A 26,452-nucleotide genomic window follows, 5' to 3' on the forward strand; every position below is an offset into this window, starting at 1 on the left:
CCCGGTCTTATAGTAAAATAAGACCGGGTCTTATATTAATTTTTGCTCCAAAAGACGCATTAGAGCTGATGGTCCGGCTAGGTCTTCTTTTTGGGGAAACACGGTAAATGGTATCACCCAGTGCTTCCTCCTCCATATCTAGCTTCTTTTATAGAGGAATTGTTTTAAAACTAAAGTCCATCTGGTCTAACTTAAAGCTGCCTTCTGACTTCCTACTGTTCTTAGAATAAAACCCACAAGCGCCAATGTGGCCACTGGGCCCTACATGAAGTGACCCATACCTGACCCTTCAATCTCATCTACTTCTCTCCTGTCCCCATCCTCCACTACACTTTCTGTTCCTTAAACCAGCAAAGGCCTCTGTTACTTCTGAGCTTTTGCTCAAACTTCTAGAGGTACCTTTGCCAACCACCACTAAGGTGGCTTCTCTCTCTCGTATGTCACCCTCTGTGTTTCCTTCCTAGCATCTGTCACAACTGATACTGCCTTGCTCAGTTCCCTGAGTGTTTCTCTCTCTAACTGGAACGTGGGTTCCATGCAGGCAACGACTGACTCACTCTTATCCACCACAATATCCCGCCGCACAGTGTCTAGGGCAGGGGCTGGCCCCTAACAGATACTCAACAAAAGCTGTTGACTGAAAAATCATTCGCAGCAAGGGGAAACCGTATAGGGAGGCCTAACAAAACCCAAGCAGACTTCATATGGGTGAAAATACAGTTAGGAGCAGTTGGCATCCCTGGCAGTAAACTAAATGCCAGCTTTTTCATGGGCCAGCAAAACAGCAAAGACACAAACGTTCCGGGTGGTGGCAGCACCGTCAAAGCCAAGTCATCAGCATTTCCTTCATGTGAGCAGAGCAGGCGAGTCTCACATCAACTGTTTGCTCAGACATGTGACCATTTACTGAGGACATGCGATACGCCCAGGAGAGGATTAAGCCCTCGGGTAAAGAGATGGACAAGCCTTGCTCCCCGCTCTCAAACACTCCCAGGAGGAACAGAGGATTTGTAGGCAGTGAAAGTACTCTGTGTGATCCTATTCTGAGCAGGGGAAGTACTCTGTGTGATACAATTATGAGCAATGGAAGTACTCTGTGTGATCCTATTATGAGCAATAGAAGTACCCTGTATGATCCTGTTACGAGCAGTGGAAGTACTCTGATCCTATTATGAGCAGCAGAAGTACTCTGTGTGATACTATTATGAGCAGTGGAAGTACTCTGTGATCCTATTATGAGCAGTGGAAGTACTCTGTGATACTATTATGAGCAGTGGAAGTACTCTGTGATCCTGTTACGAGCAGTGGAAGTACTCTGTGTGATCCTATTATGAGCAATAGAAGTACCCTGTATGATCCTGTTACGAGTAGTGGAAGTACTCTCATCCTATTATGAGCAGCAGAAGTACTCTGTGTGATACTATTATGAGCAGTGGAAGTACTCTGTGGTACTGTTAGGATGGATACATGTCATTATATATTAGTCCAAACCATAGAATGTACACCACCAAGAGTGAGCCCAAGTGTAAATGAGGGACTTTGGGTGATGTGATGATGTGTCAGTATAGGTTTATCCCACTCTGGTGGAGAGGTTGACAGCGGGGGAGGCTGTGCATGTGAGGGCGGGGCAGAGGGAATATGGGAAATCCCTTACTTCCTCTTAATTTTGCTGTGAACCTAAAACTTCTCTAAAAAAATAAAGTCTTATGAAAAAAAGAAAGGAAAAACCCTCATGGTCCAGTGGTGAAATCATCACATAACCACCAATTACATTCTGATGAGCTCCATGAGTTAACAAGACACCCAGGGGCCGGCGGGAAGGGAGGTTTGGCACAAGGGTTCGCAGAGGAAGTGATCGCTCTGGAACTAAAGTTCCCAGGAAGGACCCCTCCAGGCTGGCAGGTCAGGGTAGAGGGAACAAAGGCACAGGACAAAGAGTGGCTCGTTAGGGAGTGGCCCGAGGTTGGCCTGAGCTGGGCAGGCAGGCAGGCAGGGACCTGTCACAAGAGGGAGTCTGTGGCTGTGGAAGGGTTTTAAGCAGACAAACAACTAATTAGATGCATGTTTCAGAAAGAATTGAAGGATGTTGAAATGACACATGGAGGAAAGGACCCTAAACCATCTGATTTCCTCAGTTACCGAGAAGGAACAAATGACATATGTCAACAACTCACTGTGTGACAAACTTCCGCTTTTATCTCTTTCAAAGCTCGTTCAGAGAACACGCACCCACAGCACCGCAGGAAACAAAACCTGGAGAAATAATCCAACATGGAGAATGAGTTAAATACCAACTTAAAAATTATTACCCACATTATCAATTAGCATTTGTTTAGTTTACACAAAGGCCAAGAACCACAAAGAAAAATGGTTACATTTGATTCCATTAAGAAAAATATTAATATTTAGTACATCCTAAATATGTATATATAAATGAAAACCATAAACACAGGCCATAGTCCCATTCCAACCCCTATGCACTACGCCTTTGGAATAAAGTCTCTCCTATAAATAAAAATAAATAAATACATTAAAAAAAAACACCCCAGACATAAAAAGTCAAAAGACAGAATAGGAACTCAGGAAAAAATACTTTAAATATATATGCAATTCAGAGTTAATAAATATACAAAAAGGTCTTAAGAAGTAATAATAAACAATAGAAAAATGGGCAGAGGGCATTAACATGTTGTTCACAAAAGACATACAAATGGCCAAAACATATATAAGAGATGCTTAAACTCAACTGTTAATTAAAGACATGCCCTTCAAAACAATGACATATAATATTTCACCTATCAGGCAACAATGAAAGAGACTGAAGGAATCCAGTTGGAAAATGCCTGAGGAAATAGGCACATTTGGTGGGTGGGGACAACACAGTGTAACATTTTAGAAAGACAATCTGACAGTGTCAAGTAAAGCATCACTTTTTAGAATTTCTCCTAAAGAAACACGCCCACAGGGTGCAAGTGCACACATGTGTATTTACGGAGCTGTGCCGTACAGCACTGCTTGTAACAAGAAAAACCACCTAAATGTTCATCAATAGGGGAATGGTTAAATCAATTATGAATACTCACACAGTGATTAAAAAGAATAAGGTAAATCTCTATTTAAGGGCATAAAACGTGTTTAAATTAGAGAAGTAGAAAAAAAAGAGAAGCTACAAAATATGTATAACATGATTCCATGACTGTGGGAAAAATACACATTCACTTATATTTCTATTTGCAGAGGTAGAGGGAAGTGTGGTGTGTTCGTGTTGGGAGGGTCTGTGGGGGTGCATTAAACAGCAAACAACTAATAATGCCACCACTGGAGGCTGGGACTGGGGGGAGGGGCAAAAAGCACTTTCACAGTTTATTTTACACACTCCTCTAAAAATGCCACAGTAGGAAGGTTCTCCAATTCCCTAGGGGTTACAGCAACTGTAGCTTGTGATAACAAAACCCAATTATTAACTTTGTACTATATTCATTAAATGTTGTTTGGGACCCCCCCAAAAATCCTATTTTATGGACGTTTACTAATTATTAGTAATTTAGGAAATTATGTTTTTCTTGAAATAAAGAAAAGGTTGGATGTTTTTATGACACTAGCAGTTAATTTTTATTTTTTCACATATTTCAATCTTTATTATACAAACTTACTAGATATACAAACGACTCAATTTTCTAGTGTGAAGGCCCTATTAACAGAAGGAGGGCAAAGCAGAAAGAGGCAAACTCTGATTAACTGGGAAGCGAAAGGCGGAAGAGCAAATGAAAGGGAAAAACTAGGGGGAGCCACCATCAGAGCCACAGGCTATAGGTAACGCCCACTCAGGACCCCAGAAATCAGTTTGTTTCTGCTAAATTCCTCTTTTGGGGTGAACCATGGTTTTCTTAAAAAGAACTGGGAAGTCAGACACAAAAGGTTACATGCTATATGCTTCTATTTATATGAAATATCTAGAATATGCCAATCTGTTGAGACAGAATGCATATTGGCGGGTGTCAGGGGCTCAGGTAAGGGAGGGTTAGGTCCAAGAGTCTGGCTCCCCAGAATATTTCCTGCTTGACCCAAATGGTGAACTTTAGCTTTTTATTTTATTATTTATTTTTCTTTTTTCAGCTCTCCTTAGGTATAATTGATGAATAGGAATTGTATACATTTAAGGCGTACAACTTGATTTAACATATGTATACATGGTGAAATAATCACAATCTAGCTAAATAAAATATCCATCACCTCACATAATTACTACTAAATGGCCAAGTTTAAGAGAGAGACATAAATGATTTAAATTCAGACATTTGAAGAAGAATGTAATCTTTAAAAGTGGAAGATCCTTGGGCCTCCGTTTTCCTTCTCCCGAAACCCATAAAGCCATAGGTTATTCCACGTCAGAGCACAGTGGTTAGTCTCTGGTGTGTTTTGTCACATACAGCACACTGATGTCTGTAAATGAATGCACACAAATGTGCCGAATGCTCCCGGTTAACTGTGGTTGTAAATAGCTCAATAAATGTTTTTATTTACTTGAGATGCTTTGCCCCTACTTTCCTGATTGAAAATAATAAAAATTAATTACTACCTTTTAACAAGTAATGTGTTCGATGGAAGATACCAGATGACTCTCTGGACTACCAGCTATGAAAGATATTTCTAAATGGTGGGAAAAGAGTTTAAAGCTTTGGCGTAGTGAGACATCCTATAAAAAGACACCTACAAACCCATTCAACATTCATATTTTTGAAGGCAGAAATGTACAGGTCACTTACATTTGCAGTATAAATCTCAACCTTCAGATTTCCGATGCTCTAGCCAGAGGATTTGTTAGCTACACATTCAAAGCAAGTTGTCACTATCAGCTGGGCCGTTAGCTGACTGACCAACCACACATTCTGTAACACCGTTTTCCATGGCATACTTTTCACCAATCATAAGGAAATGGGATTTGGTTGATAGGAAACACTTGCCCTTTGTTTTCTTTCTCACAGGAGAGCAAACAACCTAACTCAAGTCTCATAAGTGCCACACGAGCAATTTTTAAAATCCCGCTTTCCTTCAGGTTGTCCTACTCTCAAATACGCAAGGACGATAACAAGTTGAGTGGACTTAGACGCCACATTACTGACGGCTGACAGAGAGTGAACGTGGTCTCGTCATGAGCACTGCTGCCTCTAAGCCACTATACAAACCCAAGGACACCTGAAGGAAGTCAGTGTCATCGTTACGCTGTGGAACAAGTCTTAACAGTACCAGGACTATTTAACCAGACGGACCTGTGTCGGCCATTCATCTCCAAGCCCACGACTGGGCAGATGAAACGTGCTCGCTGGAGGTCATCGTGTTTGTCACCTTTTGTGTTTCCTTTATCCCCTTCCCAGGCAGGATTATCAGAAAGCCTCAGTTCTGTCACATTCTGTGAAAAACCATCAATATTTTAAGAAATCATTTTATAAATGGATCATTCTTATCCTTAATAACCACCTAAGTCAACAGAGAAATGGTTCTTCTAGTACCTTCCCATACCAAACCTCTCCTTTCTAGTTACTTTCCTTTGACCACCAATTAACATGGATATAAAATTAAACCATAAATTGTGATAAAAAACAAGATTTTAAAAATCTACTGACTAGTAAATAAATTAATTTCTATTTTACAAAAACTTTTCTATTTAAGGAAAAGTAAGTTCTGACATGAAAAATTAATTACTCCACTAAGAGAAAGCATTATATTAGTTTCATCCAGAAAGGGACACTTTCTCTTTCTGCTGATGAATCCTCACTGAGGCTCTTCCAGATTACTGACCATCCATGTTTATTTAACAGTTGAATTGACAGTGAAATCTGAGGCCACAGTCTAATGAGTTAAAAAGCAGATTATTAGCCAGCGAATACAATCACATTCCAAGATTCAGCCGTTCAGTTTTTCAAAAATTCAATTTTACAAGGAATGACTTAGCCGCACTTGAGCATTTGAGGCATTGTTTCAGAGTTAACCACACCATTTGATTCCAGCATTCTGGAGAGCAGCTGAGTAAGTGAGAAGGAAAGCCGTCTGGGATGTGTCTCACCAAGTTTTCTGCTCAGAGTATTTGTGGACTGTTAATTGACAGTAATGACAATCTCATACATTTGCATGGCTTTGTTTGAATCCTTTCGTTTCCTTGGAAGGTTTAGTATTTTTTTTGCATTAAAGTGGAAAGTTCAACCACCTACACTGAATACTGTGTTTTAAGTCCAGAACTGTATAAATAAAATTCAATGATAATCACATTTTTGAGAGAAGATAATTATGCTACCGTGGGTTTTTTAGGAATGGATTCTCTTCCCAAGGTAAAAGATGACAAAAATCAATATAGTTATTTGTATAGCACTACCATTAGCTATGTTTCAGAGTTACTAATTTGCCTGAAATGAACATATCCTATATTCTATAATCACGCCAAGAATTCAAACAAAAGGTCTAACATAATAATGAAAAATATAAAAAGAAAGAGAAGAAAAAAATAATAATAAAAAAATAAAAAACCAACCCAAAGCCTGAGACTGGGCGTCAGGGGCTCTGGTTCTGATGTATAAGTCTCACTAACGAGCCAAATGGCCTCAAGGCGTTATTTTGGGACGCATGAGGTGACGTGTTTGACAAGCTTCATGGTTCTCAAATTTATCATTACTTTTCTGATTTTTCTCCCACTGACCAAATTTGAAAGACTCTGTCCTCTCAACAATGTCCTTAACTAAAAAACTTGCTTTTCCACTTTTATGAAAGAACTTGAATGGCCAGTCAGAACGTCCATTGAGAAGGAGATAACCACCATGATTTATCAGTGATCTCCCGATAAAATTCTCTAATTCTATGAGTGTCTTCCAAATAAAAAATTCAAGTATCTGAGTTTTAACTACAAAAATAATGCCTCCCAACATTTGTACAGCATATTAAGAGTTTTCAAACGTATTAAATTACGAGTTTTCACACCTATTTTTCACACACATTAAATCATAACAGATTCATAAGGCAAGAAGCACAGGTGTGGGGCCGTCTGGCTTGAGCTTTACGTGACCTGCCCCAAATCACACCTTTAGCTTGCTGGGTGGGAATGGGATTCCAACGATCTGAGTTGTCTATATTATACATGAATTCTATAAAATAAACCGCAACCACTGAGACTCTCGGAGCACTTCAGAATCACCTGTCTTACCTTGATGCTTTTAATGTGAGAGGCTGCCTTCCCCAGAGCCTTTCCAGAAGATTTGTCCAACAGAAACTCAATGACGGCATCTTTGTTATAAAGTCTGTAACAATAAGGATGAATCAAAACATTCTGGCAACAATTACCCTTCATGCAAAGGAGAAGCACTAAACTGAGTACAATCCAAGGTCATTTACATCTGGTAGCAGTAATGCCCGACCTTACTAAAAAAGTAAACGTTGTCCTCTCGCAACTATTTCCAGATCATACAAAGAAAGAAACTACTTTAAATCAAGGGTTGCAAACTGGCAGCCTGAGGGCTTGAATGCGATTTAACAAGGATTTTAAAACTGGGAAATTGAATACAAAACTAAACATTTTCAACTTTTCCTTAAAAATAAATAAATAAATAAATCAGAAGTTCTGGAATCACTAGGCCACATCCTTGAACTGCAACAACTGGCTGGAAGTGAGCAGTAGCTACCTGTTTAGACAGGAGATGAACTCGCCAGTTTCCCCCAGTCCCCACCATTCCCCTCCTGGCTCCTTCATACATTTATGCTTATAACTTAACTCCTGTTAACCCCTGTGTTTTCAACCCATGCATTAAATAAACCAAACCGAATAGGAAAGTGTAGAAGTATGTTCAGAGCCAGGGAATGATAACCTAGGCTTCACAAATTTGCTTGAGATAATTCACATTTGAAGAATAAGTAACTGTACTTACAAATTAAAATTCTTAAAAAAAAAAATCACTTAATAAAAACTCGTCTTGATTATGTAAAGGAACCATACCTGCCAAGTTCACAGGCAACTATTGGGCGCCTTAGTATTTCTTGACTTAGAGCACAATAGTTCCATTGGGCCACCAATTCAGCATCTTTGTCAACCTAAGGAAAAAAAATTCTTCCAATTAATTTTCACCTCTGAAAGACATACGGTCCACAATTCTACATATAAAGCTTATTCAATAATATCACACTATGATTTTTAAAAAATCAAAAACAGTAACACAAGAAGCTGGGATTTAAAAAGTCCAAGTAAGCAATATTATGTCAAAAAAGTCCCCTCTAAATATGACACCTACGACGAAACAGTTTAGATCAAGTTATCAAACTGCTTAGGCAAGCTATACATAAATATTAATATTCGTATCTTAACTATAAGTTAGGAAAGCCATACAGAAAAAACAAGCAGTACAGGTTAATTTGTAACAATGGTACAGGTTCCAAAGTTTTAGCAGAATTTAAGGACTACGAATTGAAAAGATACGCTTTTTTGTTTAAAAAGGTCAGCACAAAGACTGTATAATTCTTTATAAAATCACCAATTTTAACATAAGTGTTTTTTTGGTAAACTATTCACTAGGGGCACATCAAACCCTTATCCACAGTATGAAATCCAGATATAAGACCTTCCATAACCCTCAAATGGTATTTTTACCTACATGATATTCCACGTCCCACTCTTTCCCCCTCCTACAACACCAAACCTGAATAATGTAACATGATGGCACATTTGGGAGAAAAAAGAACTAGGAAAACAAGAAAAAGAAGAAGAAAAAATGTCCTTAAATTTAATTTTTGCAGCAACAATTGCTTAAGTGTTTGCTCTGTGCCAGACACTGTGCTAAGCAGTTTCTGTAACATAACCTTTTAACCCTCATGAAACCCCCATTTCTCAGTATTTTCACATTTGTTGTTGAGGAAAGTGAGGCACCAGGAGGTTAGGTTACATGTCTAAGGTCACAAAGCAAGTAGATGAAGGAACGAGGAGACGAGCAGGCTGGCTCTGGAGACCATGCTTTTAATCACTACTCTCTATTATTCAACAAATGAAAACAAAAACAAAATCACTGCTCTCTATTATCTAACAAAACAAAACAAGAACAAAATCACACTACTGCAGTTGTTCTTCTATCCATTCCCCAGGTCCAAAGCCAAACTTTGGCAGCGTAAATAAATAGCTTTTATCAAAATGCACAGTGGAGTGCAGAACTGAGAGCCCCGCCACCAGTGAAATACTGTATTAGGTGCCTTCCGCACCTTCTATTATTAAAAAGTAATTAGTGCTAACGTTACCATCCTGAATAAATGTACGGGAATCTTGGCTTCATTACCTACGGGTTCTGAGGTCCTGGTCATGTTACGGACTCAATTTCCCTGTCAGTAGCGTGGGAAGTTATTATCATCTAACTTTACCAATTACGAGTGCGAATCAGGACTTCGTCACTCATTCATTTATTCCCTGCACGGTATTTCCTGTGCCGGGAACTGTCGTAGTTGTAGCGGGGAAAGAGTCACAGGCTGCCACCAGCTTACTGTCCCCTCGGACCGACGTTAACCAAGCAGGAAGGCAGTGCACACGGTGGTAAGAGCAGGGCCTGATCTTCTGGGGGCCAAGCGGGCGTTTTGGGAAGACTTCCCCGAGACAACGCTGCTAGTGTCTGCAAAGCTCGATCAGCAGCAGTCACTGTGCGTTACTGTCACTAACGATAATGCACATGAGGTTCCCAATGTGAAGGGCACTGCCGGGTGAACGGTAATAGCAAGTACTCAGTGAAGGCCCGTTGTTCATACCGTTGCTGATTCTGAGCTCTCCGACTGGGATAAAAAGCGCAGCTACGGCAGCTTCCCTCGCTCTCCGGGGGGCCCACCATCCCCAGTCCCCACCAGGCCCACGCCACCGACCTTCTCAACCTTCTTGGGCCCCTTCACCAGTTCGTGCCTCTTGGGGATTGTCCCCCCGTCGCAACCCATCGCAAGCCGGGAGTCGGTCCGCAGCAACCCCCCAGCTGAATCAACTTCCGGAGCCTCTGGCGACAGCGGCAGTTACTTCCGGCGCGCCGCTGTGGCGCACACGTCCGTCACGCCGCAGCGGGGCGGGGCCGTTGCTAAGCTCCGGTTGCCCGGGAGACAGTTGCTAGGCTCTGGGCGTGGTCCCGCGGCGCGGGCTGCCCAAGCGCCGGCGGGTCCTCCCGCCCTAAGCCGGGTGCCCAAGGTTCCCCGGCTCCCCGGCCGCGGCCGGGCGCTTCCTCTTTCCGACGCGCTGGAATTCTGCTGCCCAGCCCTCACCTCCGGGGGCGCGGTCGGCGCGGGTGGGGGGACTCAGGAGCGCCCACCGGTGCTGGGCCCTGGAGCTGGCGCATCCCTAGACTGGGGGCGCCGTAAGGGAAAGGGCCGCATCCTATTCATGGAATCAATGATGCGTAGGCATGGAATCTGTTATTCACTTAACGTTTATGGGTTGAAAAGGAGAAACGAATCTTTATTGAGCGCCAACTGTGACCTGAGCACTCACAGCACATCCGGTGACGGAATGTGATCGGCGATTCTGGGGGAGTAAGAGCCTCTATCTGAGGCCTGAAACTTTCCGATGCGGTCGTGTAGATTGTAGATCAGTGAAAATTTGCGTACAGTTTGGACATGGATGCGTGTCATCCGCAGCCTCTTGAAGTCTGAACATATTTTTATTTATGAAAAGGTAGGTATAGTTAACAGAGATAAAATTATAAAAGGTGCACTGATGTTTAAATGGCCTTCCTAAGAGACAGGCTGTATTAAATCTGTAATGAGAACTCAAATCTCTTGCAAAACCCCTGCTAACATCCATGATTGTTCCCTCTCAGCTCTGCACTGTCTCTCTATTTGTTCCATTAATTATTACATTAGGAAAAAGTCGACCCATTGAGAGGAAGGTGGACCTTTATGATTGGATGTTACCATGTTGACCAAAGTGAAAAAGTGAAACATAAAAAAGCTGAAAATATTCCCCATTTGGGGACAGAAAATATGTGGATATCAAAACTTTAAGGGTTTAAGATTGGGTTATCAGTTATTGCAACTATTGGGAATTAAAAGAAAATAAACCCTTTACTCAGTTGGTCCCTTGGTCTCATGATTTATTCTTATGCCAATCACAAGAATTGTAAAGTCCGTGAGGGTAGGGACTTTTATTCCCTAATTATTTATTCCCTGTTTTGTTCCATTGTTTCAGTGCCTAGAAGAGTCTTCGGCATACTCAGTAGTCATTTCCTTAATAAACCAAAACAAAGTACAGACTCATTCAGAGAGGGGTGCCAAGCCCAGTTTCGGCAGCCCCTAAAGCTGACAAGTACTACCGTGTTTCCCCGAAAATAAGACCTAACCGCCTTAATGCATATTTTGGAGCAAAAATTAATATAAGACCCGGTCTTATTTTCAGGGAAACACAGTATTAGAATCCCCTTTACGGGTAAGGAAACAGGAAGCCTGGAAAGATCAAATGACTTGTCCAAGGCCACACAGCTAGTAAGTGAGAGAGCTGGGAATGAGTTCCAAGGTTAGGTTCCCCCCTGACAGGACAGAAAATCAGATATAGAATAGCATAAACCCAAGGGTCTTTAGACAGACTCTCAAACAAGTCCTCTTTTTTTGGCAACTAAATCTGCCTCTCACCGAGTTCATTTGGGGGAGAAAAGATAAAAATAGGTGCTCCTTATTAAACCCTGACTGCACAGGGAGATTTGGAGGCATTCTTTCCTTCCTCTCCTCGCAACAACCTTAGGAAGTAGGGGGTATAATTCCTCCTCTTTTTCCAAATGACAAACCTGAGAGTCAGATGCACAAGGTGTCTTGCTTGGGTCGGGGGCACAGGCAGGTGAGTAATAGGAGTAGACCACGAGGGCCTTTCTCAAATGAGGCCCGTCTGATAACAAATGTTGTATTCCTTAACCTTTCCCCCAGAAGCTGCTGATGACACCAGCAGTGCCTCCTGGGCGGGTATGAAAGCTCAGGCAGCTGACAGTTTTTCTCTTCCTCCTTTGTTTCTGCTTTTAGAATTTTGGTCTCTAGGATACTCTGTGCCACAGACTATACACAGCTAACACCTTTATATGGTTTGTTACTAATTTGTGTTGAAAGCTGGCACATTTTGATCCCCCAGCCAAACTGGGGAAGCAGTTGTCATTATCTGCTGCTTCTTTCCGCTGCCTTTGTTGAATGAACTGGAAATGGGTATTTCTTTGCAAGGGTGCTTGCTGATGATTTGGCCTCCCCCAGCCCCCACCCCATCAAGCCGTGGATTTGAAGGGTGGCAGAGGAAGGAAATCATGAAAGAGGAAACCATCACCCTCCAGGAAAACCAATATTTCTTAACCTTTTGGGGCCATTGGACCTGTTGGAAAATTTGATGAAAACTTTCAACATCTTCCCAGAAAAATATCCATTGGGACAGGAAATTTTGCTACCATTTATACATGTATGCATTTTATTCACAGCCTCCAGAGGCCCAGGCTAAGAACCAGTATTTGAAATGTTTCTGCTATCCATTACAATAGTTTCCCAACTGTTCCAGACTTCTAAACTGCTGAGGGTTTGATTTCCTGTTAGCTCTACCCATGTGCTCTTCCATAGCTGCAATTTAAAATTCTTTCTGGAAAAAGCTGACATGCTGAGTAACTCATTTTAAGAGTTAGCATGAAACAAACAAACAAACAAACAAACAAAAAAACCCAACCAAACAAACGAAAAACAACTGTGAGTTAGGAGTCTAAGAATTCCACAACCATCACTTTAGGTTACTCTTGGGAAGATGTCCCAAAGAGGGTTAAAGTAAAATAAAGTGAGAAGTGGAGATAATTCAAGACAAAATTCCCTTTTAATTTGCAGTTTTAAGGAACTATGAAAGATATCCCGGGAATGTGCAGGGCTTACATGAACTAGCCCTTGGCCAGCCCTCAAGCTCACACAGGCCTCTTTTCTCTCTCTTGCTCGCTCCAGCTCATTGGCTGTCCTTCTTGTACTTGACCTCTCCAGCTGCCCTTCCACTTCTGGGTCCTTGTCTTGCTGTTCCCTCTCCAGGAACACTCTTCCCTCGCTGGGGAAAAAGGGCATTAGCAAATAGTTTACACAAATGGGCAACTTTTGCAAATGTGCAGCTGTTGGAGACCTGGGGAACATAAAATTTTAGAAAGATGTTTTATTAAAAAAAAATTTGTCACCAAACCAGAAACATGGCTCCCCAGTCCTTGTCACACTGGAAGATCTCCTCACCACTTCCATCCTCCTGATGAAATTTAACTTAATTGAGGTCAAGCTGTTACCACCATCATCGATACCACCATAACACCCACTGTTTCCTCTTCCGACCTTGAGAGGAAACAGTACAGAATTCTGGGCACTGATGAAAAACATTGAACAATAAGATGCCAAAAGCTAAAACAAATGTGATTTTATGCTTCTGTTAAATTTTTTTCAGAAGTAATTATGCCATTGAATTCATCAGTGAAACTCACCCCATAACTGCTCTTTTTCAAAAAGAAAAAAAAAAAAAAAAGGAAGGAAACACATTTAGCTAAGAGCAGCAGTTTTCATTACTTTAAACCCAATGGTTTTGTACTTTGTCATCAAAGGTCCTTGGTTTGAACTTATTTCAAAGCTAGATAGGGATAGATAGATCTCTCCATATACATCTATATCATTTATCTGTGCACCTACATACATATATAATATTCTGAATGCTACAGGGACATATTCATTACCTATTAGAGATTACGTCACTTGAGAAGCACTAAATGAGTTAAAACATCTAAGGCATTAGAACAGTGTCTGGATTGTATTAGTCACTTACTACACATGTGTCATCACCATTATTGTGTAAGAGATAATTTGCCCGCTGGAGCAAACACTTATTGGTGCCGGCCTGCAGCAACCCCTCCTTCTTCTGTAACTTTCCTGGCTTTGCACAGTTCTCCAGGGCTTTCTCGTGTTTCTTCATGTCTTCTGAGCAGGACCATCATTTCAAGGATGTCTGCAGCAAACACTGTGGGAAGACAGAGACCATGTCTCCCTACAGAGCAGAGGGCAGGTTTGTTTGCTGCCCGATGTAATCAAGATGCCATCTTCCTCTGAGGCGAAGCTTGATCAGGTTTGCACACAGCCCGTTGAAAAAGGTGGGGGTTTCCTACGCTCAGGGCTCTCTGGCTTGACACAAACCCACTGTGTGCCCAAATGTGCCCACCTTTGTATTGCCCATGGGACTTGGGGGCCGTGGGGAAATGTAAATATAAAGCATAAGCTCTGTGAGGCTGGAAGAAAGTCCTTTGTCTCTGCACAAGAGTTGACACAGCAGTCCTGACTGATACCCTTTGAACGATATTGGGACATTAGGAGGTCCTTGCAAAGTTGGCCTTCACTTGTTGTAGAGGAGCTCGGATGTGGGAGTGTCCCTACTACCGCCAGAGTTGGTAAGAATGGCTCAGTGTGCCTAAACTATGTGTACAAACCACGAGACTCGTGCTAAACGCCTGCTTTCCTTCTGAGAGTCTGGAATTTTTGTACACGCCCCACAAAGGCTGCCCCAGTAAAAACACTGGGTGTGGAGGCTGTCAGGAGCTGCCCGGGCTGGCAACATTCCACATGCATTTCACAGTTCGTTCTGGGGGGAAAGAAAGGGTGCTCTGTGGCCACTGGGCCGGGACTCGGCAGCCCGAGCCTGGTTCCATCTGCACTCGCCCCACTGCCTTTCCCTCCGCTGTGTCCTCCCACTGTAAGCGTCACAGCCACGAGAACAAACATGTGCCGAGTCCTGTGAGTCCGTCTGTGGGATCATTGGACCGGCGGTGGTCTTGGGGACCCCAGACATAGTCTCTGACCCCAGGGTCTTGTGTCTTCAGTCAACGTCCACAAAACTGTGGCAGGCCAACTTGAATTTGGAGTCGGGGAAAATCTCAGATTCTTCACAGTTCTTGGCGGAGCCATCTCTGTCTCAGGACACATGGGAGTGCGTGTGTGTGCGTGTGTGCGTGTGTGTGTGCGCATGTGTGCGTGTGTGCGTGTGAATTCCAGGTCTTCGTCCACTTGGGTATCGCGTGCCCCACACACCGCAGAGCTTTGAGCGTCACATACCTGATCTAAGCTAATCCAAGTAGAACCACCTCTTTCTTCTCCTCTGACCACAAACCAAGAAGAATATAACGTGGGGGCACCTTCCCTGCAGTCATGAGCGTTAACCTAGAGAAAATCGGACTAAGAAACTGGGCCTCATGGATGCTGTTGGAGCACCCCAAACCAGCAGGTCCCGGTCAGTCTGCCCCTGGACTATTTTAAGATACTTGAGTCAATAAATTTCCTTTATTGCTTAAGACAGATTAGATATGGTTTTTGATCACGTGTAACAGAAGGAGTCCTAACTGATACAGATGACAGCTGTTCAGAGAATGTGGAACTCTCTGTTGTAGAATAGAGAACCACGTCTCACCAAGTGGGCTTCTTCTTCGGGAACCCTGAGACTAACAGTGAAAACAATCAGCCTTCCAGTAGCCAACAATTTAAAAGCACCTACTAAGTGCAGAGCAGCAGACAGGAACTGGAACCGGTACCACTTCAGGGGACTTCCAGCCTGGAGATGCTGTTTCCAGGCAAAGGTGTTCAGTGGCTAAGATACACATAGGATCATCGCCCTTCACTTAAAATGAAGTAGGGATGATGTAACCATAGCAACATGAGCTAAGACACAGCTGCCAGGAAAAGAGGAAGAGGTGGTTTGAAGAAGAAGAGGGGAGCTCTAAGCCACTTCTAGATCTGGGCCTGGAGATGGGCATCCTGTCCACAGCACACTTCCTGGCTCTATCACGATGAGTGAGTGATGGCTTTGCTTTTCCCATATTAGCCTTGAGCACAAGAACTTGGCCTCCTCTGCATCTGCCCGCACACTTTGGGGAGCATTTGAATAACAAAAGTAAACACTGGAAGCTTTGCTTTGGTACCAGAACTGGATAACACGGATCGAAGACTTGCCAAAGAAAGGATGGTTGCAAAGGATGTTTCAATTCATGATTATATTTACATAATATTATAAATGATAACAGATTTGAGACTGTTGAGGTATAAACATTTGCTGATTGAGCATACTAAATTTATCAACACAGAATCCATAATGTACAAAATAAATTAATAAGGAACTTAACAGGACATGTTATGTTGCAAATACAACATGCATCTTTAACTCAGTTAAAATAAAATAGCAAATACATATACAATACAACAGAAATGAATCATTTGAAAATAATTCTTTTCCCGCTCTCCTACTTTGTTTTCTCCCTAGCACCCAATATGTTGTATATGCATTTCTCTTATCACTTTATTGTCTGTCTTTTCACTAGACTATAAGCTCCCTGAGGGCAAGATTTCTGTTTACTTTACTGCTATATGCCCAGCACCTAGAATTTAACATATAGTAGGTGCGCAATAAATAAATAAGTGTTGAATGAATGAATGTAAAATAGGACACATTTAACCAATGTCAAAACTTGTTTCTACAATGTCACTTTATACATGATAAATACTTACTTAAGCAAGGTCCTTACTTAATACCTGACTCTCTTCCCTGATCCTTTGTGGGATAAGCCAATGTCCTGGGGTTGCCTAAGCACTTGGTAATACCAGCTTTGGGCGCCATGGCTATTTCTGTCCATCGGTGTATCCCCAGGCTGGCCTTTCCAGTAGGACAGAGGTGCATAGGAGGGACGGAGGGAGGGAGGGCGGATCATTCCAACGTCCCTCTGAATTGCCGTGTGTGGTGCTCCAGCTTCTGGGCCTCGGCCTGGAGGTGCCCCAGCGCGGTGGGGCTTGGGTACTTGAGCACAGCATGTTTGGTGGCCAGAGCTACGTTCTTGAGCAGGCTGCACAGGTGGCTGCTGCGGCAAAGGACCTCATTGCGTGTGTCCCTGTCCTGGGTCTCCTTGCACAGCGTGTCCACCAGCTTCTGCCCCACCATGATAATCAGCTTGCTCTGGGCGATGAAGCTCTCCGGGGGCTGGCTGTGGCTGAGGCTGCTGGTAAAGACACTGATGGCTTTGAAGAGCGCCCCGAAGTAGAGCCGGCAGTGTTCCGAAAGGTGGATTTTCTTCTGGGGATCCTGCTGACTCCACGGGGAGTGCGGAGGGGGGCTGGGATTCTAGGGGAGGGGAAGAAAACAGTAGATAAGAGGTGGAGCCCGTCAACAGGCTGTGCTTGTCTCCCTCTTCCTGGTTGTGCTCAATTTGCTAGACTTTTTAGCAGAAAAAGGGCAGTTTTGTTTGGGAAGCCCCATAGTGCAACAGCGGCCTAACAAGTTCATGTTAATGTTTTAAAAGCAGTTTAACCTTTAAAGCATATGTAACGTTTTAACTGTTACATAAAAATATTGTCTCTATATTGATATACTCTTAAATATTACATTATGTATATAATCTTATATATTTTATACAAACGTATAGCGTCTTATTTAATTGTCTCAACAAACCATTAGGAACCCATTCTAAGAAACACATTGACAATTGACTACATTTATAACTTTCCAAAACGCAAGAACACTTCATAGTGAGATGAAAACATGTGCTCGAAGAACAGATTTTAAAAAACCCTTTCTCTTATAACTCCAGTATCAGAGGTCAACCCGAACTCCAAAAATTTCCAGAAGAAATCCAAACATGCTGACCTACCTGCCTTAATAGTGAAATATTTCTCTTGCTTGCCAATTCAACATTTCACCTAGAATTTTGCTTTCCCGAATTCCACTTTTTGGAACACGGAACCAGTGTCACCCCAAAGCCTCTCTACTATTGAAAGACACTCAGCGTCTGCCTTAGTGGCGACCACTCCAGGTAACAACTGAAAGCCCCGTTGTTAGGTTACAGGTGAGGGAACCAAAGCTCCCTGAAGAGAAGAGGCTGCGTAGGGTCGTTTGATGAGTAAAATAAAGATGTGGGCTCTTTGCCAAGTCAGCCAGGGCTGCAACTCTCATTCTTTCCATTAAACTGCACACTCTCTCAATCGATACATGATCGCAAAACGCACAGCCCAGAAGCACTCAGACAGGATCTGACTGTGTCCCCCCCAGAATCCATATGTTGAAACTCTACCATGTGACTGTATTAGGAGATGGGGTCTTTGGGAGGTGCCTAGGATTACGTGAGGTCCTGCCGATGGGGCCCCATGGATGGGATGAGTGCCCTTACAGGGATCATGTGAGAGCTTGCTTCCCCTCTCTGCTCTCTGCCATGTGAGGACATGGTGAGAAGCCAGTCTGTGACCTGGAAGAGAGCTGTCACCAGAGCCGGACCACACTGGCCCCTGATCCTGGACTCCCAGCCTCCAGAACTGTGAGGATAAGTTTCTGACGTTTATAAGCCACCCCGTCTATGGTACTTTGCTATGGCAGCCCCAGACGGACTAAAACAGACAGATAAAATGAAGAAAGGATCATGGTGTTGGTTGAGATGGACTCTCTGGGGGCAGGAGGCATGAGAAGGATGCAGCACAAGCAGGAGTCGGGAAGCAACAACCTAGACATCGGGACATCGGCATCTTAGCTTGAAAGCGTCAACTGTAGGCAAATAAAAAATGTGCCGTGATTCTCATCTTGGCATGTTGGACACGTGTGGAGATCTGTTTGGTTATCTCTCACATCGACTAGGAAGCAATGCAGGCAGTCAGGGGGCAGGGGCCAGGGGTGCTCAATGTCCATCCCACACACTGGAGCACTGTCCACCCAATGTTCAGTGGTACCCACCCCACTGAGACACATGGACAGTTGGAAGCAGCGGTTTTACAAGTGTGGTGGGAACTGCTGGGAGTGGGGCCCAGCTCTCTGGGTGTCAGCAAGCCCTGTAGCGGACTGTGATACACTCTCCAGTTTGAGAAGCACTGGTTGAATACTTCATGTTGGACAAAATAACATGACTTTCAGGAAATCTGGTAAGCCAAGACATTGGTGTTTGAGATTTGGGGAACTGAGTATCAAGGGGCCGGGGTTCCCGGCCTAGTTTGGCTCTGAGAAGACAAATGATCTTGTCCGCATGATTGGACATCTCTGTCCCTCCCTCTGCCACCCCACGCCCGGCCAGGGAGCTGAGTTGGTTCACTGCTTCCCAGGCTTCAGTTACTCAAAGCAAACTGTCACCAGTTCCGCCCTTTCTGCCTTCCTCTTAACATCAACTTGCTTCATCTTTGTCTTTAAACGGGTCCACTCCTTCACTTCTGTCAACTTAAAGGAAACTTTTAAAATTGGTCAACGGAAAACTACTGTCATTTGCCACCAAGAGAGGGTCACCAATAAAAATAAGGACAATGCTAACATCTTTGATTTAAAAAAAAAAAAAAAGAAAGAATAGCAAGTGTCAAAAAGTGTTGCAGATACACAAGCCCCAAACCAAAATGGCCTTTGGGTTGTAATCGGGAGCATTCAAAGTGAATATCAAAGGGAACGTGAGGGAGTCCGTGCTGTTTGCTGCTGTGCCAGCACCACCCACGACTGCTTTGCAGGGCACCTAGGATTATTTCCCAAATGGTCCTAGGATCACGGTCTACATCCTGGGCTCACTGGACTTGTTCATCTCCAGGGTTCCTTCTACCATAAAAAGGAAAAACTATTACAAAACACAAACCTGTCCCCGAGAAGGTCATGGCCATAATGTGGACTTATTCATAGCAGGAGACATCTCGAGGGACAAAGCATATGAAGCAGAAGTATTTGAGGGGGAGCAGGCTTTATTTGTGTTTCTAAGTCTTTGTTTTCATCTAAGATGGGGTTTTCTTTCTATTCTAGGTGAGTCAACTTCTGAAAAATACAATCCCTTTGAATTACCTACCTGGGTAGTTTTCTACTGCCGTATAGCTGTTTAAACTCACTTTCAAACTTGAGCATTCCTCTTTATATTTTTATTCTGCTTACTGATTGATGCCTTTTTTCAACAAAGGACCCTTTGGCAGCCCAAGGACTGAATTTTGTCTACCAACATGGTCTAGTACAACGACACACAGTATTTTTGGTGTGTGTTTTTTAAAAATTATATATATATAATTTAATTGGGAAATGAAAAATACCTAAATTTCTAGCTTCTTTAGAATGTGTTAAAGTTCTTATACCCTAAGGCCTTTTAGCAGGATATCAAGACTGGGGCTGAAAGCACCAAGTTACCTCCTGACACAGCCCCGAGATGCCCTGTGGGTCCTCTTGAGGCAAGAACAAAAAGTTCTTTTTCTCTAGTGTCTGAACTTACGCGGCAAAATACTTCTAAGAGTAACTAGAATCTGGAGGCTGCTATGACCACGTACGATTTGGAAGAGTGTTCACACTTCTTCTTCTGTTTCTAAGAAACACGCTGACAGTCACCAAATTTATACCTTTCAAAAATACAAGAAACCTTGACAGTGAGTTTAAGACATGTACGCAAAGAACGGATTTCAAAAGGCTTTTAAAATCCTGTCCAATGTTAGTATCAGAGGTAAACCGAAAACTCCCAAATTTCCGGACGACATCTTATCTGCCTTAATATTAAAATATTTACCATACTTCTTAAAAAGACTTCATCTAGAATTGTACTTTTTGAAAAATGAACCATTGTCTCAAAAAGCCTATACAGCTATTGAAAGATTTTCAGCATCTAACTTATGGGGCAACCACTCAAGATAAACATTGAAACCCCTTTATATTATACCTCTCGGAACTCTGAACTCACCTGCTCACAGACATTTGTCCAGTTTCTCTTTAAGACTTCAGGGGACTGTTCACTTTCCCTTTGTTTAATAAAAGGAGCACTCCTCTGGTATGATTCAATTTCCCTTTGGGGAAGCTGGATGCATTTTGCAAGCTTACATTCTGCATTGAGAGTCAATTGCATGGTCTCTTCCTTGTCACAATTCTGCTTGAAAAGGAGCTTCCCGTTGGCAATGACAATGGAAGCAAACCTCTTGATGTCTTCTGGAACCATCCGCGCCACCATGACAAACCTCTCAAGGTCATCAGGGCTGTCTTGGACTTTGTCTGTCACAAGGACATCCAGGGACCAACTGCAGCGGTCCAGGCTTTCCTTTGTTTCAAGCAGGATCTGGTAGGAGTTGGAGATTGTCTGTAGCTGATCCCTAATTCTGGCCTGAAGGTTACTGTTGGTGACATTACAGGCGGTCCCACAGACTCCACGGGCAAAATCCAGAAATTCTCTCAAAGATTCTTCTATGTGGTCGGTGGCCCTGTGAATCGCACTGAGATTGGCCTCTAGCTGGTCTCTGGACCTCCAATTCCTACTGACAAAGAGCATGAGGCCCGAGACGGCACCGGCCACCTTGTGCTGCAGAGCTGTGACTGCCCCTCTGGCCAAGTCCAGGTCCAAGGACAGCTCCTTTGTGGCCTCCTCCGAACAGGAGCTGGACCAAGACTCAGTGGATGAGACGGAGCACGAGGACACGACGCTGACTCTGCTGTCAGAACTGTGAACGGACAGTGTGTCCGGCTCCGGGGAGGCCGACGTCACTTGTGTGGAGAACCAGGAGGAATTACAGTCTGTGGAATGCTCGGACGCTCCATCGGCTTTCCCTGGCTTTGTCACCGCCTGACGGGCCACTAGTGGCACGGCTTTGGGGATGTCATAAATGTTGGGTGTGGCATTCTGCTTTTCCACTCGGGGAATCAGAAAGCTGGAAGGAACCTTGTAGTTGACACCTTTGTCCCCGGGGGTCGGGAGGCTACAAGAAGGGCTTTCTGGATGGTTGAGTTTTTTCTGCACGGGCACATTTTCCTGCAGATGTGGAGTTGGGGACATTGCTGTGCTCTTCGGAGGACTGTGGAAACTGGACATATATTTGGGGGGGTGATGGGGTGCTGATGCTTCCACAAAGCTGGTGAGACAGGCATTCCGTACATCCGCTTTTTCTGCAGACACTGGCGTGTCATAAATCCATTCTGATTTCTGAGGGTTTGGTAGTGTGTTGTAGCAGGCTCTTCGTAAGGCGACTGTTGACATCACGGGAACACTCTGCCTCTGGGAGGAACCACACAAAGTCACCCAGTTTAGTCAAAAAGAGGTGTGAGCAACTCATTTGACAAATGTGTATTATACCGAGGACTTACTAAAAGCTGGGCGTGTGCATCTTGGCACCTCTTTGGTAAGGCCTTCCTTCCCTGATTACCTTGGGCATACATATACTTATTGTATACATGTGACAGAGTCCAGGGCTAAACACAGATTACACAGATTTCAAATTAAGGCATTTCTCCTATGTGCAGACAAAACCTACTCTAACACGGCATGTCTCTGAGGTCTGTACTACTAAGAAGCGTTCATTTAAGGTCTTGCTCTGTGCCAAGCACTGCACTGCGCCCTCTGCAGAGACTACGTGAATACTAGCAGTAAATGTGTAATAGAAACGGAGACACGGTGAAGTGAGGGGACTTCTGCAAACCACGCAGCTTGTCCTGCTCCTGACCTCCACTGCAGTGAGGGGACTCCCGTGAAATAAGGTCTGCTACCAGGAGCTGGCTGTCCTCACTGTGACCAAGCTATTAAATGTCCTCGAGGATGTTCAGGGTTTGTCATAGCCTCGAAGTTCAGCATCTGCGTATACTTACACTTGGTTGGCCGCCGGGGGCACCGTGTCCAGCCTTTCGGGGGCTGGCGGGTATGTCATACAACTGCTGCTTCGCTGGCTCCTGGAGAAAGACCACAAAGGAGGGACAATAAGGACATTTCCTTCCTGACGATGACCCATCACAAACTCTCCCCCACCAGTGATTTTTCCAAGCGAAACCACAAATCACTGAAGATTTAGGGGCTTTCTATCATGATGTTCTCTGGCGGAAGTTTATGTGCTGCCGTGGGTAGATTTTCAACAGTGGACTTTGTACATTAAAAAGATGCCTCTCAATGGAAGGAGGGACAAACTGTGGAGAGAATGTACTACAGCTGCCTGAGTTAAACATGGTAGTCCTCTGCCTTCTGTAAGTGAGTCTGGAGATTGAATTACAGAAGAATAAATGAGATGGGGACTTCATATGTCCTCTGCCTTTGTTTGTTTTTCTCAGTAGAATTTTTCCTGGGCTTAGTACTTGTGTATTCATCCTGCAAATACTTACTGAGTACCTACTAGACACTAAGCCAAATGACATGTGTATACACCCAGTAATGAGCAAAAGACATGGTGCCTGAACAGGTAACACACATTTTTTGTGCCTTAATCAGAAAATACATGATTAATCATGTAAATACAAAGTACATGTGAAAGATAGGGTCCATGTTCCGAAGCAAGACGAGAGAGCACCAAGACAGGTTTTGCAAAGGGAGGAAAAGATGGAATGTGGAGAGGGGGTTTCTTTGGAGAGAATGGGCTCTGAGTTTTCCACTGACCCCTTCTCAGGTGGGGATCATGGTGGTGCTTGTCACTAACCCTCAAGCAAAGTGGGAAGGGCTCCAATGGGAGCGTCCATGGCTTGAGCTGTGCCACCTGAGCTTGGGGTCACAGTGCACAGGGGCTAACGCTGGCTTCAGAAAAGTTAAGGGTGAGAATCTGATGGCAAAGCTGGCTGGGGAGGGCCTGTTGTCGGGGCCGGGACGACTGTGACGTAAGTGCCGCCTTGGTCACAACATTTAAGGGGGCACATAAAAAGAAGTAATCAAGGTAAAAAATATTGTCAGGGAGTATTTTTAAAAGTCACAATTCATGTGAAAAAAAATCACGATGAACCAAATGTCAGCATTTGAAATAAAAATGGGACCCACAGTGCCAGGAGGAGGGGGAGATAGGACAGGTGAGTCCTGCAACTGTGTCTTCGTGTAAAACTCTGGGGCCCAAGTGAGGCCTTCCTTGCTTCACATAGTCCCAGCCCAGGCTGTGCCCCTGGAATCTATCCCAGCAAAGGGAGTGTGTGCGTTTTCCATGGACCAGATATGGATCACAGGCAAGGAGGCGCAAGAGCCGGGCTGGAATGGGGAGAGAACCTCAGGAGGGTGAGGCCGGAGATGGCTCGCCTGCCCGGGGAGCTAACGGAGAAGCCTTCAGCCGCCCGCCAGAGATGGAACTTGCAGGAATATCTCAGAAGAGAAAGCATCAGCTTTCAATTCTCGCTACTTCCACAGAGTACCACTGCAACATGTCCCAACAGAACCCAGCAAGCAGGGTGTTTCTGCCTGTGGCCGCCCTCTGTCTCCGTGCCTGGCTCCTTCCGCCCTGTGGGAGCCTGAGACCAGCCGGGCAGGGGAGAGGAGTAGAAACCTACTCCTTGCATGCAGCCAACGCTTGTGCCCGCTGCAGGAGCCGGGGCTGCCAACAAGCCAGGAAAGCAGGAGCTTTCGCTTTAGATGAAGTCGGAAGTCGGATTCTTGCCTGGCCTCGACATTTAAATTTCTCCACTGAGACTGAGGAGGTGAAAGTGACTTATTACTCGTGAGTGACCAGTAAGTCACAGAGCTGGCCTGAAGTTTCATTTAGACTAGAGCCGTGGCTCTCGGCCCTGGCTGCATTGCAGAATCACCCGGGAGCTGTAGTCTTTCTTCCTGCTGGCTGGTCCAGTACAGACCTCAAACAAGAGTCTGGGGGGGTGGGACCGGGCAGCAGGCATGGTCAGAACTCCTGACGGTTCCCTGTGCATTGATGCGGCTCAGGAAAATGCCGCACAGAGCAGTTTCAATGTAAGAAATGAGTGAAGTTGTTTTCTGGTTACATGAAGCACGGCTTACACGTTTGATGTACCCATTACTCATGAATAAGTTAAAAAAGACCAAATATTTCACCTCTCAGGGATAACCAATGATTATCCTGTGATGAACAGCCTTCAAAATGTTATTTTTTTAAAAATTCACATATACGAGTATATGAATATACAGAGGGTGCCAAAAAATATATGCACGTTTTAAGAAAGGAAAAACTGTATTAAAATTGCAATACTCAATATATACCGACAACAAAAGATGAATACAAGTCACGTGTGACTTCTGCAATGACAAGGGGTGCTCAAAGTGGTTCCCATCAACGTCCAGACACTTCTGATTATGGCCAACTACTGCTTGACCCAGGTTGACCAAAATGTCCACTTGTATACATTTTTGGCACCCCCGTGTGTGTGTGTGTGTGTGTGTGTGTGTGTGTGTGTATAGATATAAAATATCTATTACAAAAGAAACGCAAAAGTTTAAAAGAATATTCAGCACTCAAATAGTCCTAATGTTCTCCTGAGCAGGTCTGGGCTCCCTGGGCACAAAGCTGGGAGCTAGGAGCGGACAGACACTCCTTCCACAAGTCCTCTGTGGGTGAAGCTGAAATGGACTGTCTGTCCGCATGATGCTGAGAACCCCATAGTCTGGGCGGAGAGGCCGGGGAGCAGGCCTGCACAAGACTCACCTTAATGGCTGGGGGCCCGCGACTGTGGACTGGCACGTCGTACAGCTGGGAGGACGGTGCTGGCAAGAAGGCCTGAGCAGGTCTGGGAATCGTGAAGAGGGCCTTGGGGAGACAAAACCGAGAGAGAGGAGGCGTCACTGTTGAGTTCACGGACCATGTCCAGTGCTCCCCCTCAGACAGAAAGTCAGTTGCGACCCTCTTGAGGCGCTCCCCCACCTCCCCTAACCAGTGGCCTTGCTCAGAGCCTGGGACCAGCAGGATGCTGGTGGGGAGCGTCTGTGGTGGAGGGTGGTCTCCCTCACTGTGCCGGCATCAGCCTCATCTGGGAAGCAGGTTAAAATGCAGACTCCTGCACTCCATGTCAGTTAGAGCAATGGGAGGGGCCTGGGAACGGGCAATGTTATAGGGCAGTGGATGCTGTCTGCCAGGGGCTTAATGTCTAAAGGGAAAAAAAGACATGGGGACACCCAAGGCCCAGGTTGGGAAGTGGGACAGGGCCCGAAGAAAGGGAAAGGCCAAGTCCAGAGCCTCCTGCTGAGGGAGACTGTATTTCCCATCGGGCACCAGAAGCCATCACTGAAAGGTTGGATCTTACTATGTGGAGATGAGGGCAGAGAGCAGCATATGAGCACAAGGTCACTTTGTTCAGGATGTGACCCAGCTCTGTGCCTGGCAGGAGGTAAGTGCTAGCCTCTATTTATTTGTTTGCTTTTGGTCAAAGAATGTGTACAGCTTGAGACAGCAGGCAGCAGATGAGTGGGGCCCACCACGCATCAGTCTAATAACAGGAGCAGATAAAGCAGCTGCAAAGCAAACAGGACAAACGCTTCTCCCCAGGTCACACTCAGCTGTCAAGTGTCCAAACAACCTCCCTCTGAGTGACGACGGCTTTCTTACTCATGGAGGAAACTGGCTCTCTAAAATCCTAGGCTCTTGGAAGCACTGCTCCCTGAAACTCTGTTAGCAAGAAGGAAGCATCCCACTCTTACCGGAGAAGTAGCCTGGATTCCCCCCCGCACACGGAGGCTTGGATGAGGGATGTCAGACAGACATTCCGCATCCAACTCAACTTCGCAGTTCCGGGGTGAGAGCAACCTGTGTCCACTTTGCAGTCTGGGGTGATAGGGACCCCTTTACT

General features: G+C 44.5%; 2 protein-coding genes across 4 annotated transcripts in view; both read right to left on the minus strand.

Annotated features, from left to right (window-relative positions):
* RTF2 (replication termination factor 2) overlaps window positions 1–10,030 on the minus strand; it is a 29,869-nt gene extending 19,839 nt beyond the window's left edge. For both annotated transcript variants that reach the window (XM_074317271.2, XM_074317272.2), the window contains exons 1-5: window positions 9,874–10,030; window positions 7,979–8,073; window positions 7,193–7,286; window positions 5,271–5,410; window positions 2,175–2,253 (exon numbers count right to left, since the gene is read on the minus strand). In XM_074317271.2, coding sequence (XP_074173372.1) covers window positions 2,175–2,253; window positions 5,271–5,410; window positions 7,193–7,286; window positions 7,979–8,073; window positions 9,874–9,942 — 477 coding nt within the window. In that variant the 5' untranslated portion in view covers window positions 9,943–10,030. The remainder of the gene's footprint in view (window positions 1–2,174; window positions 2,254–5,270; window positions 5,411–7,192; window positions 7,287–7,978; window positions 8,074–9,873) is intronic.
* Window positions 10,031–16,023: 5,993 nt separating this feature from the next.
* Window positions 16,024–26,452, minus strand: part of CASS4 (Cas scaffold protein family member 4) — a 31,309-nt gene continuing 20,880 nt past the window's right edge. The window contains exons 3-6 of one of the 2 annotated variants that reach the window (XM_019726106.3): window positions 25,315–25,416; window positions 22,550–22,630; window positions 20,664–21,962; window positions 16,024–17,119 (exon numbers count right to left, since the gene is read on the minus strand). In XM_019726106.3, the coding sequence (XP_019581665.3) occupies window positions 16,709–17,119; window positions 20,664–21,962; window positions 22,550–22,630; window positions 25,315–25,416 (1,893 nt within the window). In that variant the 3' untranslated portion in view covers window positions 16,024–16,708. The remainder of the gene's footprint in view (window positions 17,120–20,663; window positions 21,963–22,549; window positions 22,631–25,314; window positions 25,417–26,452) is intronic. The other variant, XM_019726105.3, reaches the window with a different exon arrangement.

This window comes from Rhinolophus sinicus, chromosome 13 (genome assembly GCF_057876585.1).
Source record: "Rhinolophus sinicus isolate RSI-liver-muscle chromosome 13, RSI-T2T, whole genome shotgun sequence".
Taxonomy (NCBI): Eukaryota; Metazoa; Chordata; class Mammalia; order Chiroptera; family Rhinolophidae; genus Rhinolophus; species Rhinolophus sinicus.